A 25407-nucleotide genomic window follows, 5' to 3' on the forward strand; every position below is an offset into this window, starting at 1 on the left:
GGACGATTTATTTTTATGAGAATGGCCTTATTTCTATTACAGCATATTGGGTGACTGTCATTTATATTCCATTCACCCAGCTCAATGTAACAACAATAGGTTTAGGCTACTACATGATACTAAATGGTTCCCTATACCTATCATGAGGTTGCTACAACCTAGCCTATGAATGAAAGTTTACAACGTAGGTGCACAGGTTGAGAGAATTTTGTTAGTAATCTAGGTGACAGACAGTGACACATTCAATACCACCTTGCACACTATTGCCTGCATCTAGCTGATATAGGGTGTAATCATTAGTCCAACAGTTGCAAACAAGAGTTTCTATTGGACAAATTCAGGTATGTTTATCCCTGTTTCGTTCCATTTGATTCCTTTTAAGAAATGTTTTTCAACAGAATCGGTGGAATGAATACACCACTGATCACACACAAACACAGTTCACTTTCATAGCAGCCACATACAAACAGCATGATCATTTTGCTCATTGTATAATTCCTTCTCGAATCTATGCGCTCTCCTCCTCTCACCTTTTCCCTTCGCTTGTGGACTTCAGTGCACAACACATCAGCTGTCTGTGACCAGACGAAAAAACCTTTCCAAGCCAAACCTTCGTATCATAACTGCTAACCGCTACACACAGCATACATCGTTGTCACCATATTAGCTAACGTCATAGCTAGTCAACATAGCTACTAGAACTAATGTGTTAGTAAACCCACTACAATCATAGTGTACAGTCAGCAAGCTGTTCAGCAGTTACACCGGAGGGCCCTGGTGGCAATAAATTAATAAAACCAAAAGCTTACCTTGACTTGGAAGAGTTTCAGTGTTGAATAGCCATAGCCAGCTAGCTAACATAGCATCCCTCTCTGTTTGAGCTGAGTGTTTGAGTAAGCTAAACTAGCTAGCTGCATTCGCTAGCTAAGTGAAAGTGAAAAGAAAAATACAACAAAATATAGCTAGCTCTCTCTCTCTCATTTGTTTCTCCTTCATTTTTTAAATAAATGCATTTATTCAAAACTGTTCAACTATTGTCTTTCTCTCTTTTTGAGTCAACTACTCACCACATTTTATGCACTGCAGTGCTAGCTAGCTGTAGCTTATGCTTTCAGTACTAGATTAATTGTCTGATCCTTTGATTGGGTGGACAACATGTAAATTCATGCTGCAAGAGCTCTGATAGGTAGGAGGACGGAAACTAGCTGTCCTCCGGCTACACCATGGTGTTACCCTACAGAGTGCTGTTGAGGCTACTGTAGACCTTCATTGCAAAACAGTGCATTTTAATCAATTATTTGGTGACATGGGAATATATTTAGTAAAGTTTTATCTAAAAAAAACGTTAATGTTTCAATATTTGTATGAAATTCACTGAGGAGGATGGTCCTCCCCTTCCTCCTCTGAAGAGCCTCCACTGGCACTTACTAAAGTACATTTTTTTATTTAACACCCTGAGATGAGAAAACACGTTTTTTTATTAAGTTGAATGTGCTCTTTATGACAGAATGTTAAAATTAGGTGAAATCAAAAAGAAATTTGACCAACTTAAACTTCTCAAAAGGCACCAAATTGGTGGAACGACCTGCCTAGCTTTACTAAATATACTGTACAATTTCCTTTATAATGACACAGAAGAGACCAACAGGTAGGCAGAATCAACCCATGCTTTTATTTAAATCTGTTGCATATAAAAAACATTTTTTCTTCATTTCTTTTTTTTTTTTTTTCAGAAAGTTTATGATCTACAGTGCTATTCAATAGACTGCAATTTACAAGGAATCCATTAAAATAACTTTATATTGTCTCGTGAAACATCCAGACAAGTTGGCATTCTAAAGACATAACCCAAAAATAATTGTCCTGAAGACCTTTTTGAAGTTACATACATGTGTATTCCTTTCATACCATAAAAATATAACACAAAATGAGAAAAGAACCCACTGATTCCATTGGTCCAGGGCTGTTTAGAATCTACAGTATGTGTGTCAAAATAAGAGTAACCATCGAAGGACGTGTTTTTAGGATGACCCCCCCCCCCCCCCCCCTCCCCCTCCCCCACTACATAAATACTAGCCTTCTCCTCTCCTGACAGAAAGAAGTTAGTGGTTTTGGATATTGCACGTGGTATGAGTAGATGTGCTTGCCAAGCATGGATGAGCAGCACATCGTGAGTGTTTCAGCCTAAATAAATGCAGCAGTGACTGAACACGTGGATGTGTCTCTAAATCTTGGTGCCTATAGGACAAACCAACCCCACAGATCCAGCTTGGCCAAGCCACCACTCATCTAGTGGATCTTAGGCCTGAGTCGACCTGGAACTCCACAGCCATGACCTCCGTTTTCAAAACCTTGACAACAGAATGTATAGCACGTGCTGCCATTTTTCCATGTTCACATAATATTTCAGATTTGGCTGTATAGTAAAAAGGCAACATTATATAATGAGTTCCTTTCACAACTGGAGGCCATTGTCTGGATCAGGTCAGCTCAAACCACAAGATTCTTTAATGCAGCAAACGAGGAGAATACAAATAAAAATAAAACAAGAGACTAAAAAATGGCATGTTGAATTTAAGGCACAGCCCATGGGCCAAGGAACAGCTTCCTCTAAAAAACTATTTGGCTTTCCCCTCTCCTCCTCCACTCTAAGCAAGCTTCTCAGACAACTGATATCAATGGATAATTTTACACGGAATAAGCATGTGTAATAAACATTCTCTCAACAAGAGGTACATAATACAGCCACACCATCACCATAAGGGATGATAAGAGTCAATACATTTACAACAAACAGCATCATGATGAGAATAATAATAATGATAGTATATACAGCACAATAAAGATGTTTGTAAACAGAGATACAACCAGAAAAACTGTATTATGGTAAGGTCATCCGGTGAGGATGGGAAAAGAAACTTGGCACAAGGAAATAAGAATTAAATAAAACATTAGAAATGACACATTTCTTTTAAAATAAGCACTCTTTAAAAAGCCATGTTCATTACTGCAAGTTATTTTTTTTACATTTCAACATTTTTCTTTATACTGTATGTACATAGTTAGAAAAAAAGCATATTTGGGTATAGTAACTGGCAAGCCTGTACTGCGGTCTATTCTACAGTGAAAGCTTTACTGTACCGCCTTAATATGGCAAGAAAGACACAACAAATAGAAAAACATATCAATAAATAATAACATCAATTGTAACAACAACAACAATAGAAAATGTGGAAAATAAAGAGTCTCTTGGATGAAGTGTATAGGGCATTGTTCAAGCCTAAATGTGCATGTGAGTTTTGGCGAGTTCAAATAAAAAAGTAAAGTAGTGAGATATGAAAACATCAGTGCATTATCTATAGCCGACTGGTCTTCTTATGAGACCACTACTACACCATGGAGCTGATTGTCTTGTGTTCTTGGTCAAAACAAACAATCAAAGGTTAGTGTGATGACAATGACAGACATTTTCTTAATTTGTGAAAACATCAACCATGTAGTGCATTGGTAAATAGTACTGACCTGCAGTAACGGCTGCGGTCAATTCCATTCCAAGTAAATTCAGGATATTCATTTTAATTCCCCATTCAAAAGTTGAAAAGAGCCATTTATTTTCAATGAGGATCTTTAAATTATTGGAATTTGATTTGTTTCTTATTAGCACTCACAAGTTGTAATAATGACTCTCACTTTTCATATTTCAGACATATCACAAAGCTGTTACTTTATCTGAGGGATTTTAAAGCTGAATCTCTATATTCATTTTTACCACTATATTTGAATAAATTGCTTCCCGAATAAGAAATAGAATCGACCACATCCCTACAGCACTATCAGAAACTGAAGACAAGATTGACAAGAAATGGGAAATAAGGTTACCATGTGCGTAGCACAAAAAGTGTCGCAACCCACTAAATAAATAAAAAAAGCTAACAAACCCCCCACAGACTTCCACAACCCTTTAACCAAAGGTGCTTCTTATATCCAATACAAGCATTGCATTGTCTGATTTGCTCACATTTACTGCAGGCAACAATAAGTCGAATTTAAGGGCTTCCTTCTGGTCAGTCAGACAAAATGATTTCATTGAACGTAAAGTAAAGTAGGCCTATGTGTCAACATCTGCACATTTTTCTTCAGCGAAAACATTATTTGAAATAATAATTACATGATTATTACAACCAAACATGGGGACAGTGGTATGGGAGTAATAGTGTAAATGACTTTTGATAAACATGCAATCCCAAATCAAGCCTGAGCACATAACCCCTAGGCACTCCTGTAGATATGAGAGGACTGGAAACTAATATATATCCAATCCTCTCAGATCTAGTGCGTAGAGGGTAGGGGCTGGGGGTTGATTTGGAATTGGGTGATATATTAGACTGGACTCATAACTCAGACGTTTGCTATTTTACAAAAAATGATATGTTAAGTTATGTTACAAATGGAATAATGGTCTGGTTACTTAAGACAGAAACTAAATTAGAGTGGTCGCTCGGGAAGGATGGGTGGGGGTATACCGCAACCGTCTAGTAATCCAAAGGTTGCTTGTTTGAGTCGCGTTCCGGGACAACTGTAGCATTTTAGCTAACACTTCCCCCAACCCTTTTCCTAATCTTAACCTAATTCTTCGAACCTTTTACGTAAATTATCCTAACCTTTGTCGTTAGTTCTCCTAGCGGTTTACGTACATTCTCCTAACCTTTGTCACAGTGCTTGACTTGGACTAAAATAGGTTATAGTACTCATTTTGGGTGCCGGTACGGTTTATATTTAGCTACAGGACCTCCACAATACTTTTGAGCTAATATTCTATAAAAGGAACAGGAACTCAAGCAGTAGAACATTTTAGGTGCCGGTCCTCAGCTCCGGTGAGCTCCTGCTCAAGTCAAGCACTGCTTTGTCGTCAGTTCTCCTAACCAGCAATGTAAATTCTCCTACAACGCAACAAGCAGCCTGGTCTCAGACAAAGATAAATACATCCTCCAAGACATACACTACCGGTCAAAAGTTTTAGTACACTAGCTCATTCACGGGTTTATCTTTATTTTTACTATTTTCTACATTTTAAAATAATAGTGAAGACATCAAACTATGAAATAACACATGGAATCATGTAGTAACCAAAAACATCTTAAACAAATCAAAATATATTTTATATTTGAGATTCTTCAAAGAAGCCACCCCTTGCCTTGATGACAGCTTTGCAAACTCTTGGCATTCTCTCAACCAGCTTCATGAGGTAGTCACCTGGAATGCATTTAAATGAACAGGTGTACCTTGTTAAAAGTTAATTTGTGGAATTTCTTTCCTTCTTAATGCGTTTGAGCCAATCAGTTGTGTTGTGACAAGGTATACAGAAGATAGCCCTATTTGGTAAAAGACCAAGTCCATATTATGGCAAGAACAGCTCAAATAAGCAAAGAGAAACGACATAAAGGTCAATGTGGAAAATGTCAAGAACTTTGAAAGTTTCTTCAAGTGCAGTCGCAAAAACCATCAAGCGCTATGATGAAACTGGCTCTCATGAGGATCGCCACAGGAATGGAAGATCCAGAGTTACCTCTGCTACAGAGGATAAGTTCATTAGAGTTACCAGCCTCAGAAATTGCAGCCCAAATAAATGCTTCACAGAGTTCAAGTAACAGTCACATCTCAACATCAACTGTTCAGAGGAGACTGCGTGAATCAGGCCTTCATGGTCGAATTGCTGCAAAGAAACCACTACTAAAGGACACCAATAAGAAGAAGAGACTTGCTTGGGCCAAGAAACATGAGCAAAGGACATTAGACCGGTGGACATTTGTCCTTTGGTCTGGAATCCAAATTTGAGATTTTTGGTTCCAATCGCTGTGTCTTTGTGAGACGCGGTGTGGGTGAACAGATGATTTCCGCATGTGTATTTCCCACTGTAAAGCATGGAGGAGGAGGTGTTATGGTGTGGGGGTGCTTTGCTGGTGACACTGTCTGTGATTTCTTTAGAATTCAAGGCACACTTAACCAGCATGGCTACCACAGCATTCTGCAGCGATTCGTAGGACTATCATTTGTGTTTCAACAGAACAATGACCCAACACACCTCCAGGCTGTGTAAGGGCTATTTGACCAAGAAGGAGAGTGCTGGAGTGCTGCATCAGATGACCTGGCCTCAACAATCCGCTGACCTCAACCAAATTGAGATGGTTTGGGATGAGTGTGACCGCAGAGTGAAGGAAAAGCAGCCAACAAGTGCTCAGCATATGTGGGAACTCCTTCAAGACTGTTGGAAAAGCATTCCAGGTGACTACTGGTTGAGAGAATGCGAAGAGTGTGCAAAGCTGTCATCAAGGCAAAGGGTGGCTATTTGAAGAATCTTAAATATAAAATATATTTTGATTTGTTTAACACTTTTTTGGTTACTACATGATTCCATATGTGTTAGTTTTGATGTCTTCACTACTATTCTACAATGTAAAAAATAGTAAAAATATAGAAAAACCCTTGAATGAGTAGGTGTTCTAAAACATTTGACTGGTAGTGTATGATAAGTTACGTCATTCAATTCATATGATATTGTTCGACCAGGTAAGACTTATGATACTATTTATCCTCCAATTCGTATAATATTGTACAACCACTATTCCATTTGTAATGTAACATATCATACTAAATGAAAGGAGCAAATGTATGTCCCAAATGCTACGAATTGCCCTGAGGCCAGGTTGGATATATTTAAAGAAGTGCAAATATTCCCCAATACAATAACTGGAAAATGACCCTTTTACACACAGAAAAGCAGTGGCAGACAAGCTATTTCTCCTCAACAGATTTCACTTGACTTTCAAGTCAGTTCTCTTTATCTCTTTGTTAACAAAAGTAAAACCTAGGATAGCAAAAGTAAAACTTAAAAAATATCTCCATGTTACGTACGGTATGATACAAAAACTGTAGAGGTCAAACCCAGCATTAGCGCTGTAAGATCTTAGCCTTTTTTTCAGTCAGGTTTTCAAGGAAGACTTAAACTTCAGAAAAGTGTATTGATAAATTCCCACAATGCATTTCTCTCCATGTGCTGCAGCTCCACTCTCCATGGTGACGTGTCCTGTTCGGCTTTCATTCATCCAGACCACACAGCAAGTAGCACATTGCTTCACTCGCTTTGCTGAGGAGTACTAAGAAAGAACTAAGAAAAAAATATACTATAGCGACTTCTGCAGAACGGGCACTTAATAATACACAGAACCACTGCCATCAGTCAGGCAAGTCTGAAAGGAGGAGCTATACTGTATATAAACAGTATTAAACACACTCTAAACGGCTGATCAAAATCCTTAATGTAACTTCAACACACTAGGACTGGGTTTTAAAGTGAAATAACACACAGACAACTTCAGTACAAACGTGAATGGAAAAGTGTTTTCCTGAGTGCAAAAAACTTGTAGAAGTACCAGTGGGCGTGTCTAAGAAGCTGACCAATAGGATGAGGAGAGAGGAGTGACCAAGGGGTGGAGAGCAGCGTGCGCTTTGGAACCATAAACATAGACATATATATATTTTAAACTGACAGACACTCCACAAAACCCCCAAATACTCTATAAATAATAATCTCTGGTTACTAAGAAGAACAGTTCAGTTGCCGTCCATACACTGCTATGTATCGGCTGGTTTCTCCTCTCCCTTCTTCTCATCATCCTCCCCCTCCTCTTCCTCTTCCACTACACATGGTTGCGATGAAGAGGACTCTCCTTCCACTTCCACCTCCTCTTCCTCATCCTCCCCTACCTGTTCGTCCAGTGGTATCTCTGTCGACTCAGAGTCCTGCGTACAGAGTGTTTTTGAGTCACTACAACTGTTCTCCTCTTCTTCATCCTCCTCCTCGGGTTGGCTGCCACTGTCCTTCTCCGTGTCCGACTCCCCGTCCTCCTCCAGGGTGAGTTCAAACTGGAACTTGTCCCCTCCAGGGGGGCGGCTGATGTCCTCAGGCTCGTCCAGGGTAGGTGAGGGGCTCTGGGGTATGGTGCTCTGGTACCACTCCCTGTTGTCCTCCAGAGTGTCCAGGATGTCCTGGGCGTCAGGGTGCACCAGATCTGCCCATGTTTCCCATAGAGGGTGGACGATGTAGTCTATGAAGCCTACCTGGAGAGAGGGAGGCTTAGGTTCAGTGAAAAACAACAGAAAGGATATGTGTTAGTGTGTATTGGGTGTGTGTGAATGTGCGCGTGTGTCTGATGTGTTTGGGTACCTGGCTCTTCTCGACAGAGGCATTGTGTTTGTCACACATAGGGCTGATCTCCATGCCTCTCTCCCTCTCCCTGTCCCCCTGGGTGAAGAACTCTTCCATGATGCGGTCGGTCCACTGGCGGTACAGCTGCAGGGGCTTGGTGGGGTTACTCAGGTCTGCACAGTGCACCATGTTCTGCAGCACCTGTATCCTGTCAGAGTAGTTGTCCAGGAGTAGAACTCCAGAGCTGGTTACCTTCTTGGTCTCCACCATGGTCTTTAGGTCAGCCAGCAGGTTCATGTGTTTGGACATGTCAGTCGCTAGGACCTGGGCACCACAAGAGACACATCACAGGCTGTCACAATACTGGCAGGGACAAAGCAATAGAACAGAACTTCCATATTAATGGAAAATTGCCTTTGGTAACTTAGGAGAATTTAGGAGAAGTAAACAGTAGCAATCAAGTACATCCATTGACATTTTCTAAGCTGATGTGGAGACTATTTCACAGATGTTCCTATTGGTTACTGATGATTATCTAGTCACTCACAATGTCGATGACCATCTTGCGCAGTGATTGTCGTTGTTTTTTGGTCAGGTTCTGGAAGATGTCACAGTTCTCTTCCTGAAGCAACTTGAAGCCCACAGCCAGGTGGTGGTTCTCCAGGACTGACGAGTCATTGTACATGAGGGCCAGCTCTGAGTCTGGGGGACAAACACACATTCAATGACTCAGATGCTTGACATAAATAATGTGATATTATGTCCACAAAACAGGGTTCGATGGAGAGGCGTTGTTGAGGTCCTTTGCCTCACCAGTCAATATATAACATAAATATATACTTTAAAACACATGCTCCGGAACTTTGGCGACTACTAAGTATTTTTTAAACCTCTCGCTTTTGGCTTGATGTGTGAATGTGTAGTTCATTTAAGCAATAAGGCCCGAAGGGCTGTGGTATATCGCAAATATACCACGGCTAAGGGCTGTTCAAGATGGCGCTGGAGGAGATGGCTGCCGTTTTACGGCCCTCTAACCAATTGTGCTATTATGTGTGTTTTTTCGCGTTATTTGTAATTGATTCTGTTCATAATGTTTCTGCCACCGTCTCTTATGACCAAAAAGAGCTTCTGGATATCAGGACAGCGATTACTCACCTCGTATTGGACGAAGATTTTTTTCTTCAACGAGTCGGACGTGAAGGATATTCTACAGACACCTGACAAAGCCCAAATCCCCTTCATTCGCATGAGAAAGAGACAGAGATATCGTGGACGTAGGTCGGGGTGGCTTGTAAGGATCCGACGGCGAGCGAGTAATCTGCCTCTTCCATCAATCCTATTAGCCAACGTACAATCATTTGAAAACGAAATGGATGACCTAAGATCAAGGATATCCTACCAACGGGACATAAAAAACTGTAATATCTTATGTTTCACTGAGTCGTGGCTGAGCGGGATATACGCTATATCGGCAGGATAGAACGGCTGACTCCGGTAAGACAAGGGGTGGCGGTCTGTGTATATTTGTAAACAACAACTGGTGCATAAAATCTAATACTAAGGAAGTCTCAAAGTTTTGCTCGCCTGAGGTAGAGTATCTCATGATAAGCTGTAGACCACACTATTTACCAAGAGAGTTTTCTTCTATATTTTTCGGAGCTGTCTATTTACCACCATAAACCGATGCTGGCACTAAGATTGCACTCAATGAGCTGTATAAGGTCATAAGCAAACAGGAAAACGGTCATCCAGAGGCAGCGCTCCTAGTGGCCGGGGACTTTAATGCAGGGAAACTTAAATCCATTCTACCTAATTTCTACCAGCATGTTAAATATGCAACCAGAGGAGAAAACAAACTATAGACCACCTTTACTCCACACACAGAGATGCATACAAAGCTCTCCCTCGCCCTCCATTTGGCAAATCTGACCATAATTCTAACCTCCTGATTCCTGCTTATTAGCAAGCACCAATGACTTGGTTAATAAGGAAGTGGTCAGATGACGCAGGCTACAGGACTGTTTTGCTAGCATAGACTATAAAATGTTCTTGGATTCTTACGATGGCATTGAGGAGTACACCACATCAGCCACTGGCTTCATCAATAAGTGCATCGATGACGTCGTCCCCACAGTGACCATACGTACATACCCCAACCAGAAGCCATGGATTACAGGCAACATCTGCATTGAGCTAAAGCAGCTTTCAAAGAGCGGGACTCTAACCCGGACGCTTACAAGAAATCCCACTATGCCTCCGATGAACCATCAGACAGGCAAAGAGTCAATACAGGACTAAGATTGAATCATACTACACGGCTCCGACGCTCGTCGGATGTGGCAGGGCTTGCAAACTATTACAGACTACAAAGGCAAGCACAGCCGCGAGCTGCCCAGTGACACGAGCCTACCAGACGAGCTAAATCACTTCTATGTTCGCTTCGAGGCAAGCAACACTGAAGCATGCATGAGAGCATCAGCTGTTCCGGATGACTATGTGATCACGCTCTCCGTAGCCGATGCGAGTAAGACTTTTAAGCAGGTCAACATTCACAAGGCCGCAAGGCCAGACGGATTACCAGGACGTGTACTCCGAGCATGCGCTGACCAACTGGCAAGTGTCTTCACTGACATTTTCAACATGTCTCTGACTGAGTCTGTAATACCAACATGTTTCAAGCAGACCACCATAGTCCCTGTGCCAAGAACACTAAAATAACCTGCATAAATGACTACTGACCCGTAGCACTCACGTCTGTAGCTATGAAGTGCTTTGAAAGGCTGGTCATGGCTCACATCAACACCATTATCCCAGAAACCCTAGACCCACTCCAATTAGCATACAGCCCCAACAGATCCACAGATGATGCAATCTCTATTGCACTCCACACTGCCCTTTCCCACCTGGACAAGAAGAACACCTACGTGAGAATGCTATTCATTGACTACAGCTCAGTGTTCAACACCATAGTGCCCTCAAAGCTCATCACTAAGCTAAGGACCCTGGGACTAAACACCTCCCTCTGCAACTGGATCCTGGACTTCCTGACGGGCCGCCCCCAGGTGGTAAGGGTAGGTAACAACACATATGCCACGCTGATCCTCAACACGGGGGCCCCTCAGGGGTGTGTGGTCAGTCCCCTCCTGTACTCCCTGTTCACCCATGACTGCATGGCCAGGCACGACTCCAACACCATCATTAAGTTTGCCGACAACACAACAGTGGTAGGCCTGATCACTGACAACGATGACACAGCCTATAGGGAGGAGGTCAGAGACCTGGCCATGAGGTGCCAGGATAACAACCTCTCCCTCAACGTGATCAAGACAAAGGAGAAGATTGTGGACTACAGGACAAAAAAGAGGACTGAGCACAGTCGTGAAGAGGGCACGACAAAGCCTATTCCCCCTCAGGAGACTGAAAAGATTTGTCATGGGTCCTCAGATCCTCAAAAGGTTCTACAGCTGCACCGCCTGGTATGGCAACTGCTCGGCCTCTGACCACAAGGCACTACAGAGGGTAGTACGTACGGCCCAGTACATCACTGGGGCCAAGCTTCCTGCCATCCAGGAGCTCTATACCAGGCAGTGTCAGAGGAAGGCCCTAAAAATTGTCAAAGACTCCAGTCACCCTAATCATAGACTGTTCTCTCTGCTACCGCACGGCAAGCGGTACCGGAGCGCCAAGTCTAGGTCCAAAAGGCTTCTTAACAGCTTCTACCCCCAAGCCATAAGACTCCTGAACAGCTAATCATCGCTACTCAGACTATTTGCATTTCATTTGATTCTTATGCACGATGCAACACAGAGATCCTGGATACAGCCCTTAGCCGTGATATATTGGCCATATACCACAAACCCCTGAGGTGCCTTATTGCTATTATGAACAGGTTACTAACTTAATTAGAACAGTAAACAAGTAGTTTTGCGTCATACCCGTGGTATATTGTCTCATATACCACGTCTTTCAGCCAATCAGCATCCAGAACGACCCAGTTTATAAACATGCTTAATCTATAAGCACAATTACAGTCTTACCTCAATTAGCCATGAAATCCCTAGTTTTTCTGGAAGCTGTGCTGCGCCATTTTCCCTACATTTTCCCCCACGTGGACCAGCCCCCTAGGAATTCGAGTTCTAGCCAATGGGCTACAGCCCCTCGCCATCTGAGTGACAGCTAGCAAGATGCACACACAGCAGAGCGAGAGAGAGAGCATTGACGTGGTGCACCTATGTGACGTAGTACGCAATTTTTGGGGACAACTTTTGGCACGTGAGCACTACTTTCAGAACTACCGGCTAAAAAGTATACAAAAGTGCCATAGAATCTCTTTAACAGATCTGTAGAGGTCGATCATTTGTAGAATAAGGACACTATTTCCACTTGTAATGAAGCTAGTGGTTACACTATACTATTCGTTACTGTATTCTACAGTATGTGGTGGAATTATAGTACCAACCGAAATACAGCAATTCCCTCTGTACTTACAGCTTCCAAGAAGAAGCATTTGGCCCAGAGCTGGGAGGGCATATGGTGTGTGTGCACATGGGTAGATTGAATCGCGTGAGTGTTGATCCCAGACACGGGGGAGAGACAGCCGGCATCCATTATTGATCTCCCCTCTATAGTCCATTTGAGTGTGTGTGCATGTGTGTAGTGGTGGGCCCGTGTGTATGTGTCTTCACTTTCATGCATGCTCTGATGAGTGGCTTTTATGTGTATGTGGGCGCGGTTGCATGTGTGTGCGTGCATACGTTTGCACCAGCCAGCTAAGCCATTGACGTAGCTGTTAAGTCAGTTCTGTATTTAGACTCACTAGTATTGATGAGGAACTGGTTGGAGACTCCAGGGTGGTCAACGTCATGAATAGCACTGGCGAATATGGCAGCTAGGATCTCCAGGTCGGTGAACACAGCCTGGGAACAGCAGAGAAGACAGTACAGGGTCACACCAGCCATTCAACCATGAAAAGATGGTGAGTATCACACCAAATAACAGCAATCAGAAATCTGTCAGTTACAATCTGACAAATAAAAGCTGAAGTATGTAATTGATGAATTGATTGACTGATTGATTGAGGGGTCTAACCTCTAGAGCAGGGGTGGATAGCAGCACGTGAGTGGACTGGGTGACATCAGCAGCATGGATGTTGTTGTGGTAGGCCACATCGCCATGGTAATGGTCTTCTAAGGTCATCAGGTAGGTTATAAAGGTGTCGAGTGGAATTTTGAACGTTTTTAACAAGTCTCTCTCCTATAAGAAAAACAAAAACAATATTTTGTATTCTAGTAGTCATGTTAGTACAATCTACAAAAATAGAGCAGATCAAATGTAACTGTGATGATTACCTGGAATATAGTGTGCATCATGACCGTCAGTGGCCTGTTCCCAGAGAACTCAGTGACTTTGAAAACATTAAGGCCCCATTTATTTACATCCTCGAGCTCCTGCAAAGGGAAACCAACCCTTTACACACCAATATACAGTAGTAGACATTTGTTTAAGAGCCTCGCACTATCTGTCTTCTTTTCTTTCTCTACCCCCGCTCTAAATCTTTCCCTACCACCCTCTCCCATCTATCTCGCTGTGTCCCTCACTTTTCTGCTCTTTACCCTCTCTGTTCATGTCTCCTCCCACTCCCTCTCCTCCCCATTTCTCTCACTGTGGCCCACCTTAGCCAGTTCGTCCTCTGTCTCTGTCTTGACTCCAAAGCGGGGTATGCTAGAGTTGGTGAGGCTGGAGCTGTGCTGCAGTTTCTTCACCCCACTGATCTGACACATGGGCCTGTTCTTCTTGTCTTCCTTCTCCTTCTGCGTCTGCGGAGTTGGCATCTCCACCTCGTGCTGCTTGTCTGTGTCAAACACATAAAAGAAGAGACTATGTGTCAGAAACATAGAATAAGAGAGTGGGATGTCCAAACTGTCTGTATTAACAACACAAGAGACACTGTCACGAGGGTCGATGTCGTCTAAATATGACCAAGGCGCAGCGTGTCCAAGAAACATGACTTTATTATTTCACAAGTCTGGAACAAAACAACAAAACACGACCGATACGTGAAGTCCTCTGCAACACTGACAGAACTAAGAACAAAAACCCACAATTCCCACAAGAAAACATACAGAATAAATATGGCTCCCAATCAGAGATAACGAGCCGACAGCTGACACTCGTTACCTCCGATTGGGAGTCAATGACCAAACCTAGAAATACACACAACAGAACTACCAACATAGAAATACACCCAAATGCCCAACATAACCAAACCAAAACCCAACAACACAAAATACACCCTGGCTCAAATACAAACGTCCCGGAGCCAGAGTGTCACAGTACCCCCCCCTAAAGGTGCGACCTCCGGGCGCACCAGCATACAGTCTAGGGGAGGGTCTGGGTGGGCGTCTGTCCACGGTGGCGGTTCTGGCCCTGGTCGTGGTCCCCACCCCACCTTAGTCACTATCCGCTTCCGTAGCCTCCTCCACATGACCACCCCCCAACTAAACCCCACTGGATTAAGGGGCGGCACCGGACTAAAGGGCAGCACCGGACTAAGGGGCAGCACCGGACTAAGGGGCAGTACCGGATTAAGGGGCAGCACCAGGATAAGGGGCAGCACCGGGCTAAGGGACAGCACCGGACTCAATGGCAGATCCTGGCTGGACGGCTCATGGCTGGCTGAAGGATCTGGCTGCTCATGGCTGGCTGACGGATCTGGCTGCTCATGGCTGGCCGACGGATCTGGCTGCTCATGGCTGGCTGAAGGATCTGGCTGCTCATGGCTGGCTGACGGATCTGGCTGCTCATGGCTGGCTGACGGATCTGGCTGCTCATGGCTGGCCGACGGATCTGGCTGCTCATGGCTGGCTGAAAGATCTGGCTGCTCATGGCTGGCTGACGGATCTGGCTGCTCATGGCTGGCTGACGGATCTGGCTGCTCATGGCTGGCCGACGGATCTGGCTGCTCATGGCTGGCTGACGGATCTGGCTGCTCATGGCTGGCTGACGGATCTGGCTGCTCATGGCTGGCGGAAGGCTCTGGCTGATCCTGTCTGGCGGAAGGCTCTGGCTGATCCTGTCTGGCGGAAGGCTCTAGCGGCTCCGGTCTGGCGGACGGCTCTGAAGGCTCATGGCAGACGGGCGGCTTAAGCGCCTTTGGGCAGACGGGCAGTTCAGGCCCCGTTGGGCAGACGGCAGACTCTGGCCGTCTGAGGCGCACCGTAGGCCTGGTGCGTGGTGCCGGAACTGGAGGTACCGGGCTGAGGACACGCATCTCAGGGCTAGTGCGGGGAGAAGCAACAGGGTATGCTGGACCCTGGGGACGCACATAAGGGCTAGTGCGGAGAGCCGGAACAGGGCATGCTGGACCCTGGGGACTCACATAAGGCCTAGTGCGGAGAGCCGGAACAGGGCATGCTGGACCCTGGGGACTCACATAACGCCTAGTGCGGAGAGCCGGAACAGGGCACGCTGGACCCTGGGGACTCACATAATGCCTAGTGCGGAGAGCAGCAACAGGACGCACAGGACTCGGGGAACACACAGGAGGCTTGGTGCGTGGTGTAGGCACTGGTGGTACTGAGCTGGAGCGGGGAGGTGGCGCCGGAAATACCGGACCGTGCAGGCTTACCGGCCCCCTTGAGCACTGAGCCTGCCCAACCTTACCCGGGTTGATGCTCCCCGTCGCCCGACCAGTACGGGGAGGTGGAATAACCCGCACCGGCCTATGTGGGCGAACCGGGAACACCATGCGTAAGGCTGGTGCCATGTACGCCGGCCCGAGAAGACGCACTGGTAGCCGGATGCGTTGGGCCGGCTTCATGACTTCTGGCTCAACGCTCACTCTAACCCGGCCGATACGTGGAGCTGGGATGTACCGAACCGGGCTATGCCTGCGTACAGGAGACACCATGCGCTCTACTGCGTAACCCGGTGTCTGCCCGTACTCTCGCTCTCCACGGTCAGCCCAGGGAGTAGGCGCAGGTCTCCTACCTGACTTCGCCACACTCCCTTTTAGCCCCCCCCCAAGAAATTTTTGGGTAGTACCCACGGGCTTCCAGCCTCGACTCCGTGCTGCCTCCTCATACCACCTCCTCTCGGCTTTAGCTGCCTCCAGCTCTTCACGAGGGCGGCGATATTCTCCCGGTTGTGCCCAAGGACCCCTTCCATCCAGTATCTCCTCCCATGTCCATGAATCCTTGATAGGCGTCCATAAATCCTGTTGCCGCTTGACACGCTGCTTGGTCCTTTTAAGGTGGGTTTTTCTGTCACGAGGGTCGATGTCGTCTAAATATGACCAAGGCGCAGCGTGTCCAAGAAACATGACTTTATTATTTCACAAGTCTGGAACAAAACAACAAAACACGACCGATACGTGAAGTCCTCTGCAACACTGACAGAACTAAGAACAAAAACCCACAATTCCCACAAGAAAACATACAGAATAAATATGGCTCCCAATCAGAGATAACGAGCCGACAGCTGACACTCGTTACCTCCGATTGGGAGTCAATGACCAAACCTAGAAATACACACAACAGAACTACCAACATAGAAATACACCCAAATGCCCAACATAACCAAACCAAAACCCAACAACACAAAATACACCCTGGCTCAAATACAAACGTCCCGGAGCCAGAGTGTCACAGACACCCTATGAGACCTGGTCAAAAGTACTGGGTTATACACTACCGGTCAAAAGTTTTAGAACACCTACTCATTCAAGGGTTTTTCTTTATTTTTACTATTTTCTACATTGTAGAATAATAGTGAAGACATCAAAACTATGAAATAACACATATGGAATCGTGTAGTAACCAAAAAAGTGTTAAACAAATCAAAATATATTTTATATTTAAGATTCTTCAAATAGCGACCCTTTGCCTTGATGACAGCGTTGCAAACTCTTGGCATTCTCTCAACCAGCTTCACCTGGAATGCTTTTCCAACAGTCTTGAAGGAGTTCCCACATATGCTGAACACTTGTTGGCTGCTTTTCCTTCACTCTGCCGTCCGACTCATCCCAAACCATCTCAATTTGGTTGAGGTCGGGGGATTGTGGAGGCCAGGTCATCTGATGCAGCACTCCATCACTCTCCTTCTTGGTAATATAGCCCTTACACAGCCTGGAGGTGTGTTGGGTCGTTGTCCTGTTGAAAAATAAATGATAGTCCCACTAAGCCCAAACCAGATGGGATGGCGTATCGCTGCAGAATGTTGTGGTAGCCATGCTGGATAAATGTGCCTTGAATTCTAAATAAATCACAGACAGTGTCACCAGCAAAGCACCCCACACCATAGCACCTCCTCCTCCATGCTTTACGGTGGGAAATACACATGCAGAGATCATCCGTTCACCCACACCACGTCTCAGAAAGACACAGCAGTTGGAACCAAAAATCTCAAATTTGGACTCCAGACCAAAGGGCAAATTTCCACCGGTCTAATGTCCATTGCTCGTGTTTCTTGGCCCAAGCAAGTCTCTTCTTCTTATTGGTGTCCTTTAGTAGTGGTTTCTTTGCAGCAATTCGACCATGAAGGCCTGATTCACACAGTCTCCTCTGAACAGTTGATGTTGAGATGTGTCTGTTACTTGAACTCTGTGAAGCATGTATTTGGGCTACAATTTCTGAGGCTGGTAACTCTAATGAACTTATCCTCCGCAGCAGAGATAACTCTGGGTATTCCATTCCTTTGGCGGTCCTTATGACAGCCAGTTTCATCATAGCGCTTGATGGTTTTTACGACTGCACTCTAAGAAACTTTCAAAGTTCTTGAAAGTTTCCGTATTGACTGAATTTCATGTCTTAAAGTAATAATGGACTGTTGTTTCTCTTTGCTTATTTGAGCTGTTCTTGCCATAATATGGACTTGGTCTTTTACCAAATAGGGCTATCTTCCGTTTAACCCCCCCCCCCCCCCCCACACCTTGTCACAACACAACTGATTGGCTCAAACACATTAAGAAGGAAAGAAATTCCACAAATTAACTTTTAAGAAGGCAAACCTATTAATTGAAATGCATTCCAGGTGACTACCTCATGAAGCTGGTTGAGAGAATGCCAAGGTTGTGCAAAGCTGTCATCAAGGCAAAGGGTGGCTTTTTTAAGAATCTCACTTTTCTGGTTACTACATGATTGCATATGTGTTATTTCATAGTTTTGATGTCTGTAGAAAATAGTCAAAATAAAAACCCTTGAATGAGTAGGTGGCTAAAACTTTTGACCAGTAGTGTATAGGAAATAGGGTGCCATTTGGGACGCAACTCCTGCCTCTCTACAGGGTCCAGTGTGAGCAGGGAGGAGCCCAGTGGTCACTGTGGTCACTCACCCAGGAAGGTGCTGGATATGAACTCTGACACCTGGTTCCCCGAGCGGCTCATCTCCGACAGGTGGCTGAGCTCCCTGTTCAACATTCTCTTGAACTGGAACACAACAGACAGACAGACAGACAAACAAACACACAGAGAAGGGGTTACAGTTTGCAGTAAAACAGGGGAAATTGAGTTACATTCTGCACTGGATGTGTCAATCATGATTTTGTATGACTTAGGACAAAGATGGTGGAATCCTGGAGCACCTATTGGAGCATTCTCTCTGACCATATCTGCCATTGAGGGCCAAGGTCATTTGTAAAGGTAGAATAGTATTTTAGAAGGGAAATAGCAGGCACTATGCGAAACCACACTTTAATCAGTAATACTACAGCATGCTATGACACACACACACAGTTGAGAGGCTGGAAGCAGTACAGAGCAGGTGAGATACCCGCTGCTCCCCCCCACCAGCCACAGTTCTGATGTCATCAGTAACCCAATTCTCCGTCAACCACTATCATTCTCCCTCGCTCCCTCTCTCCCTCCGTCACTCACTCCCTCTCTCCTGATTGGAGTGGCAGACCCAAATTTAGCTTTGGCCTTTGATTTGGAGGACAATAAGAGGAAGGTGGAGGAGGACTCTTAAACAACAGTGATTGCGAAACCAGGCTGAAGGCTGTGGTGCTGACAGTACTGAATACACACATTTACCTTTCATTCTCAACCTGGCAATTGTAGCCCCCGCATTAGGGAGCCAGCATGCATAATGTATGGGAATGGTCAATATAGATCAATATCAGAGGCCATTATAAACCCATAGTGCTTACTGTGCAGTTGGACTTTGACATAACACTCTTTGTTAAAGTGACTGCCATTGATAAAGCCCTATAAATATGTACCCCTTTCACATACAGCATATCCCTATTCCTGCATTTCATACAAAAAAACGGCCCTTGTATGCTATAAGCTATAAGTCATGAGAACATGCCCCTCCATAGAGGCATCAGTAGCCAGCAGTAAGAGCATCAAAACAACTGGGTGCTATCTATATAGGAGCCACAGACTGCACACCCAGCCATACAACCATTTAACTCATAATACCAGAAATACAGATGGACTACGTCAAACAACACGTTTGTCTCTCTCTTTACAGCTCAAATAAACAAAGTCCACAGGTATGTCAGGGACAAGCCTGCTTTTCCTTCGTCTGGCAATGACATCATTCTCACCTCATCAGAGGAATGATGACTTGCTTTATTCGAAATATACATATTAATAGTATTAAAATAACAAAATCCACCTCACATCTTACCTTTATAAATCCCCAGGACACAGAGTGCAGGTAGTTGACCTCAGGCATTTTGAAAAAAACTAAATATGTGGTCCAAATATAAACAGAACAGGCAGACTAGAGCCAGCTACAGTGCAGAATGACAGAACAGGCGAAAGAGAGGGAGAGAAACAAAAACAACACCACCAGCAAAAGCAGCTCAGCTCAATACAGCGAGAGCAGAGTCCCAGAATAAGAGGGGCTTTGAGGTTTATTGCAGGTCCATTCACTGAACAGTTAGTCATATCTGCCTCTTCCTCTGCTTCATTCCTCCACATGGGGAAAGCCATAGTCCAGGATCATGACTGGAGCACTGCGCTCTGGGGAAGCTGGGGACATAGTTTGGCTGCCCATGGTTCTGATGAGAGCATCCTCCCCCACACACGGACACACACACTCACAGTAAAACCCATACACACACACACACTACTGGGATGTGTGAATAATAGATGGTGTGAGAGGAGGATGCTTGGATGCTGCTGGTGGTCCTGGAGAGAGAAGTTCTCCTGTCAACAACTTATAAATAAGGCTGCCTTTGACTCTCACACACACTCCTATGTTAAGCACACGGGCTGCTGCGCTCACCCACACACACCCAGCCTATCAGGGAGAGGATCGAGAAAGCAGTGCGCTTGATCACCAGAGCTGATTGGCTGGGCTGGAGCAGAGCGAGCTCATCTCTCTGTGTGATTGGTTGAGGTTGAGGTTGGAGGTAATTCCTCTGATAAGTTGTTTTTCCACATTTTCTATGAATTCTGCAGTGCAGAGGGATGGGGACATACTGTATGCTTGTACTGTGTGTGTGTGTGCATGTGTTTGAGGTCAATACTGCGTGTTGTGTGTCATGAGTTTGAGTGTGCTTTTGATGTGGGTCATCTAACTGTGGGACACTGTTGCTGGAAGCGGAGATGGTCTCATCCTGGTCATGTCATATTCACACTGAAAATAATTCAGGCTAATTTCCTGGGAGTTGAGTCAGAGAAGACCACAGAAAATAATATGTGTAATACATTTATAAATCCCATTAAACAAGGAGTGAGGGTCAGTCACTGGGCTGTCTGGAACATGTCTGAATGGGACAGTTAGTACAGCACAGAATACTGTGTGGCACTTCACTCAGGGTCATAAATTATGCTTGATTCTATTTGTTTGACCATGAGGCCATGGCTTTGTCCTCTGTTCAGAAGTAGTGCACTAAAGATCTGCTATCTTAATTTGACCAGTTTCTCAAAGTAGGAAAATTATCCTGCAGCAACAGGACGTGAATTATTATGTGGATTATAATTAATGGACATTTTTGTAGAGGTTGATACACTACATAGAACATCTGTATATGTGACTCGTTTCAGCAAACTAGGCATATGTCGCGCGTCACTACTTCACAGGAGCCATTTGAACGTAAACCTTTTTTTTAAATACAAATAATTTTTTGGCAGAAATGCCTTCTGGAACATGTGAACTTTCATGTGCCTTAAAAACAAACTTGTATGCCATCTGTAAATACGAATAAAATTGTTAAATTACGAGCCTAGTTGGTTTAGCCATGGAAAAAGAGAGCAACCTTCCCACTAGCCATGATTGGCTGAGATAATGAGTGGGCTGGACATGCTGAGAGATGAGTTCAGATTGGTCTGCCATGTAGCACGCTTCTGTCTATAATATGAGCTGGTCAGTATGTGTAGGTAATCCTTTCTAACGCGGCTTTTTTGAAAGATATCACTTAGTAGAACTGCATAAGTGTTGCTCTCCACTTTCTGGAGGACCAAGTTTTGAAATCAGTGGAATTAGAGTATGATAGCTAAGGAGATGGAGAATATTCTGGCGTTTGATTGCAAATATGCAGATTGAGTCGAAAAGAGAACACACAGAAGGCTCTTGTATAAAACACCTGTCTTCGGATTACATCTTCAAACTAAGGGCAACCATGGCATCCGTGACAGAGAGGGAGAAGCGTCCATCCATGTATACGGGTAAGATAGTCTAGCTAGCTACATTTTCAGATATTACACGTTTCAAATTTTGTCAGAAAGTCATTTTCATTTCAAGTTAAATTGTACTGTTAGTTAGCTAGCTAACGTTAGCTGGCTGGCTCGCTAGCTAACGTTACATGTATGATATGTGTAGTAAAAGTATTCGTATCTCAGAGCCATTTGCATTGCTAGTTATAGCCAATGTTATCTAGCTAACATTGAACCTGGTTATTTAGCTACCTGCAGATTCATGCAGGGTAGTAACGTTATTAGTTGGGATTATGGTTCATTGTTTAGCTAGCTACCTAGCTACACATCTAAACAAAAGACTCCACTATGCAAACAACCATTTCAATAGAATGTTCATGATGTCACTACAACAACTGTCGATAGACGTAGCTGGTAAATTCGCTCTGGCTATCTACTCCGATTTCAGAGCACTCTCGTCTGAGTGTGCCAGTGCGCAGAATAACTGACAAATTTACGAACGCTCAACACCCATTGAATATGGCCGGTGTCAGTAAACGTTGGCAAAAAAGCGCAATTAAATTGTCGCCAGCAGCACAGTTGCAGTCACCAACACTCTGGATAACATAAAAAAAAGATAATCAAGGACAACTACCACCCGAGCCACTGCCTGTTCACCCCGCTATCATCCAGAAGGCGAGGTCAGTACAGGTGCATCAAAGCTGGGACCGAGAGACTGAAAAACAGCTTCTATCTCAAGGCCATTAGACTGTTAAACAGCCATCACTAGCACAGAGAGGCTGCTGCCTTCATACAGACTTGAAAATCACTGGCCACTTTAATAAATTGAACACTAGTCACTTAAAAAATTCAACTTTAATAATGTTTACATATCTTGCATTACCTATCTCATATGTATATACTGTATTCTATACTATCTTAATAATGTTTACATATCTTGCATTACCCATCTCATATGTATATACTGTATTCTATACTATCTATTGCATCTTAGCTTATGCCACTCTGATAATGACATTGCTCATCCATATATTTATATATTCTTATTCCATTCCTTTACTTAGATTTGTGTATATTAGGTTTTTGTTGTGGAACTGTTAGATATTACTTGCTAGATATTGCTGCGCTGTCGGAACTAGAAGCACATGTATTTTGCTACACTCGCAATAGCATCTGCTAACCATGTGTATGTGACCAATACATTTTATTTTATTTTATTTGAAAAAACAGCCTAACCAGCTCTGCTAGGGCGAGTAAAATGGTCATAGTGAGCTGTTCTCTCATTTGTGTCTGGAAGTAGCTAGCAAGCTAGTCAACGTTAGCCAGTTACCTTGGGTGCTTGACTACTGTTGTTTGTTCAGAACACTCGGATCAACCCTACTCCTCGGCCAGAGCGTCCAACGTGCGCTCTGAACGCTCCGAGAGCGAAATGCTCTGAATTTACAAATGGACAATCTGACAACACTCTGAGTTTACAAACGCCCAGAGCACACTCTGGCACTCCAGATTAAATTTACGAACCCACCCATAGTATAAACCACCCTTTAGTCTTGAAATCTTTGGTTGTTTAGTACATGGCCTCACATGTGAATCCTTAAAGAGATCGGTGGGGTTAAGGCTTAAGAGGGTGTGGACGATGCTGAATGGGTGTAGACAAAGAAGAGCTCTCCAGTGGGTGTACCAAAACATTCAAGGGCCATTTTCTCAAAAGTGAGGTTACAAGTTTATCAACTTTCAAAGCAGAATTACTTTCCCATTGTTCCTCAACTGTAGTGTATGATATACCATTTTCTATCTCTGAGTCTCTACTTTTATCCAATGTAAAAAACACAATTTCAAATGTTTCTACATAAGACCGAATCGAGCCGGTTGGTCACATATAGGGAATAGGGTGCCATTTGGGACACATCCCATGTCTTTGGTCCTGAGTTTTATGGTGAGCAATAACCTGGCTGTGTTTTCTCTGAACTGTGGTTGGGTACATGAACACGGTATGTGTGCTTATGAAGCAGCTCGGATGGAGCATGGATGGAAGGTAGTCAGAACACATTAAAAGGCATTAACAGAGGAGAAGAGAACAGGCTATTGTTTTGCTTAAATAAACATGCCACCTCAAAGTATTTAAGTGTAAACTAGATTGGTGGGGCATACACTAAAATACTACTACACTATACGTTTCCTACCTAAAACAATTAAGTCAAGCCTTGGGACAACCAAAATACCCTTTCAGTAGATAGCAGAAATACAGACAGAGACACTATATTTGCATTAACTGTTTGGGGAAAAGTCATGTCTCAGATTACCTTCCACCTTGGGTCCCTGAAGGCACTGTGGGTAGCAGTGCTGGAGCAGCTGAGACTGCTGGTCTCCCATTAAGAGAGATATAGGAACAGGCCGTCACAGGCCCACAAAACAGGCAAGCACGTGCACGCACACACACAGGCCGGCTAGCTAGGCAGTCTGCTATTGTTAACTCAGAAAATAGGTGTGAACACACACCTTTAGGTAGAAAATGGAAAGGATCACATCATGTTTAGGCAAATTTGTTTTTGGGAAGCGTGACCCAAAATAGCAATTCCCCACTGAATATAGACCCAGTAAAAATTGACCTCATATCTGGAGCTATTGTTGGTTTTCTCACATTTATTTTGGTGGAAGATTTGGTGGCAGATTTCTCTTTCCTAGGGGATGGAAAAGAAAGTGTGTGTGTGCACGTAAAAGCTAACAACATGTACACACAGTGTACACATGATGCTATATAATGGCACACATGCCCCTTATTAATACAACATGCCCTTTGCGAATACCAATAACCATTATGTCTTTCCACAATTTCAGGATGATCAGAGACAATAATGACGTGATACTGACATCATCAAATAGGCGGGTGAAAAATAATGCTTGAGGCCAGCTGGGTCCAGAGAATGAGATCACTTGTCACAAAAACAGTGATGCCACAATTACCTACAATACATGCAATTACACCAGCTACATCTTTTTTTTTTTTTTTTTTTTTTTCATTTAGCAGACACTCTTATCCAGAGTGACTTACAGTTAGTGAGTGCATACATTTTTCATACTGGCCCCAGTGGGAAACGAACGCACAACCCTGGCGTTGCAAGCACCATGTTCTACCAACTGAGCTACAGGGGATCCCCCAGCCTGTGTTCTACGTACTACCTAAGCCTTGTATAGCTAATGCACATGTTACAACCTGCTATAATTGTACGGAGTGAATAGAAATAGCACAAAATAAGACAAAGGTATGTGGATGATACTGGTCCCCAATGCTACTGTTCTGTATTAACAAAATGAAATACTTCATGTTGATGTTTTAGTGAAGAAATAGCCATGTCATAGGTTGATAATAACTGAGAAGGAGTGAAAGTTGTGTACATGGTGTGTTCTCGCAGAGAAACACAGCCCGTCTGTCTGTCGCGCGCGTGTGTGTGTTTACTGTGTGGTGGAGTGAGGCGGCAAGCCAACTAGGTGTGTTGCTATGGAAACCAGGTATAGCTGTGTGTGCTAGCAGCTCATATAAGACAGGGTGACACTGACAATGCTACATATTATAGCCTGTGCTTCTCACCCCTGTATA

The 25407-nt window shown here is 44.0% G+C and overlaps 1 protein-coding gene across 2 annotated transcripts in view; it reads right to left on the minus strand.

Annotated features, from left to right (window-relative positions):
- Nucleotides 1-7632: 7632 nt before the first annotated feature.
- pde4d (phosphodiesterase 4D, cAMP-specific) overlaps nucleotides 7633-25407 on the minus strand; it is a gene marked incomplete at both ends in the record, with an annotated part of 108866 nt that continues 91091 nt past the window's right edge. For both annotated transcript variants that reach the window (XM_084181279.1, XM_084181280.1), the window contains 8 exons: nucleotides 7633-8118; nucleotides 8225-8530; nucleotides 8754-8908; nucleotides 13023-13122; nucleotides 13295-13459; nucleotides 13555-13653; nucleotides 13879-14057; nucleotides 18536-18629. In XM_084181279.1, coding sequence (XP_084037405.1) covers nucleotides 7633-8118; nucleotides 8225-8530; nucleotides 8754-8908; nucleotides 13023-13122; nucleotides 13295-13459; nucleotides 13555-13653; nucleotides 13879-14057; nucleotides 18536-18629 — 1584 coding nt within the window. The remainder of the gene's footprint in view (nucleotides 8119-8224; nucleotides 8531-8753; nucleotides 8909-13022; nucleotides 13123-13294; nucleotides 13460-13554; nucleotides 13654-13878; nucleotides 14058-18535; nucleotides 18630-25407) is intronic.

Source organism: Coregonus lavaretus (assembly GCF_964263955.1).
Source record: "Coregonus lavaretus genome assembly, chromosome: 17".
NCBI lineage: Eukaryota > Metazoa > Chordata > Actinopteri > Salmoniformes > Salmonidae > Coregonus > Coregonus lavaretus.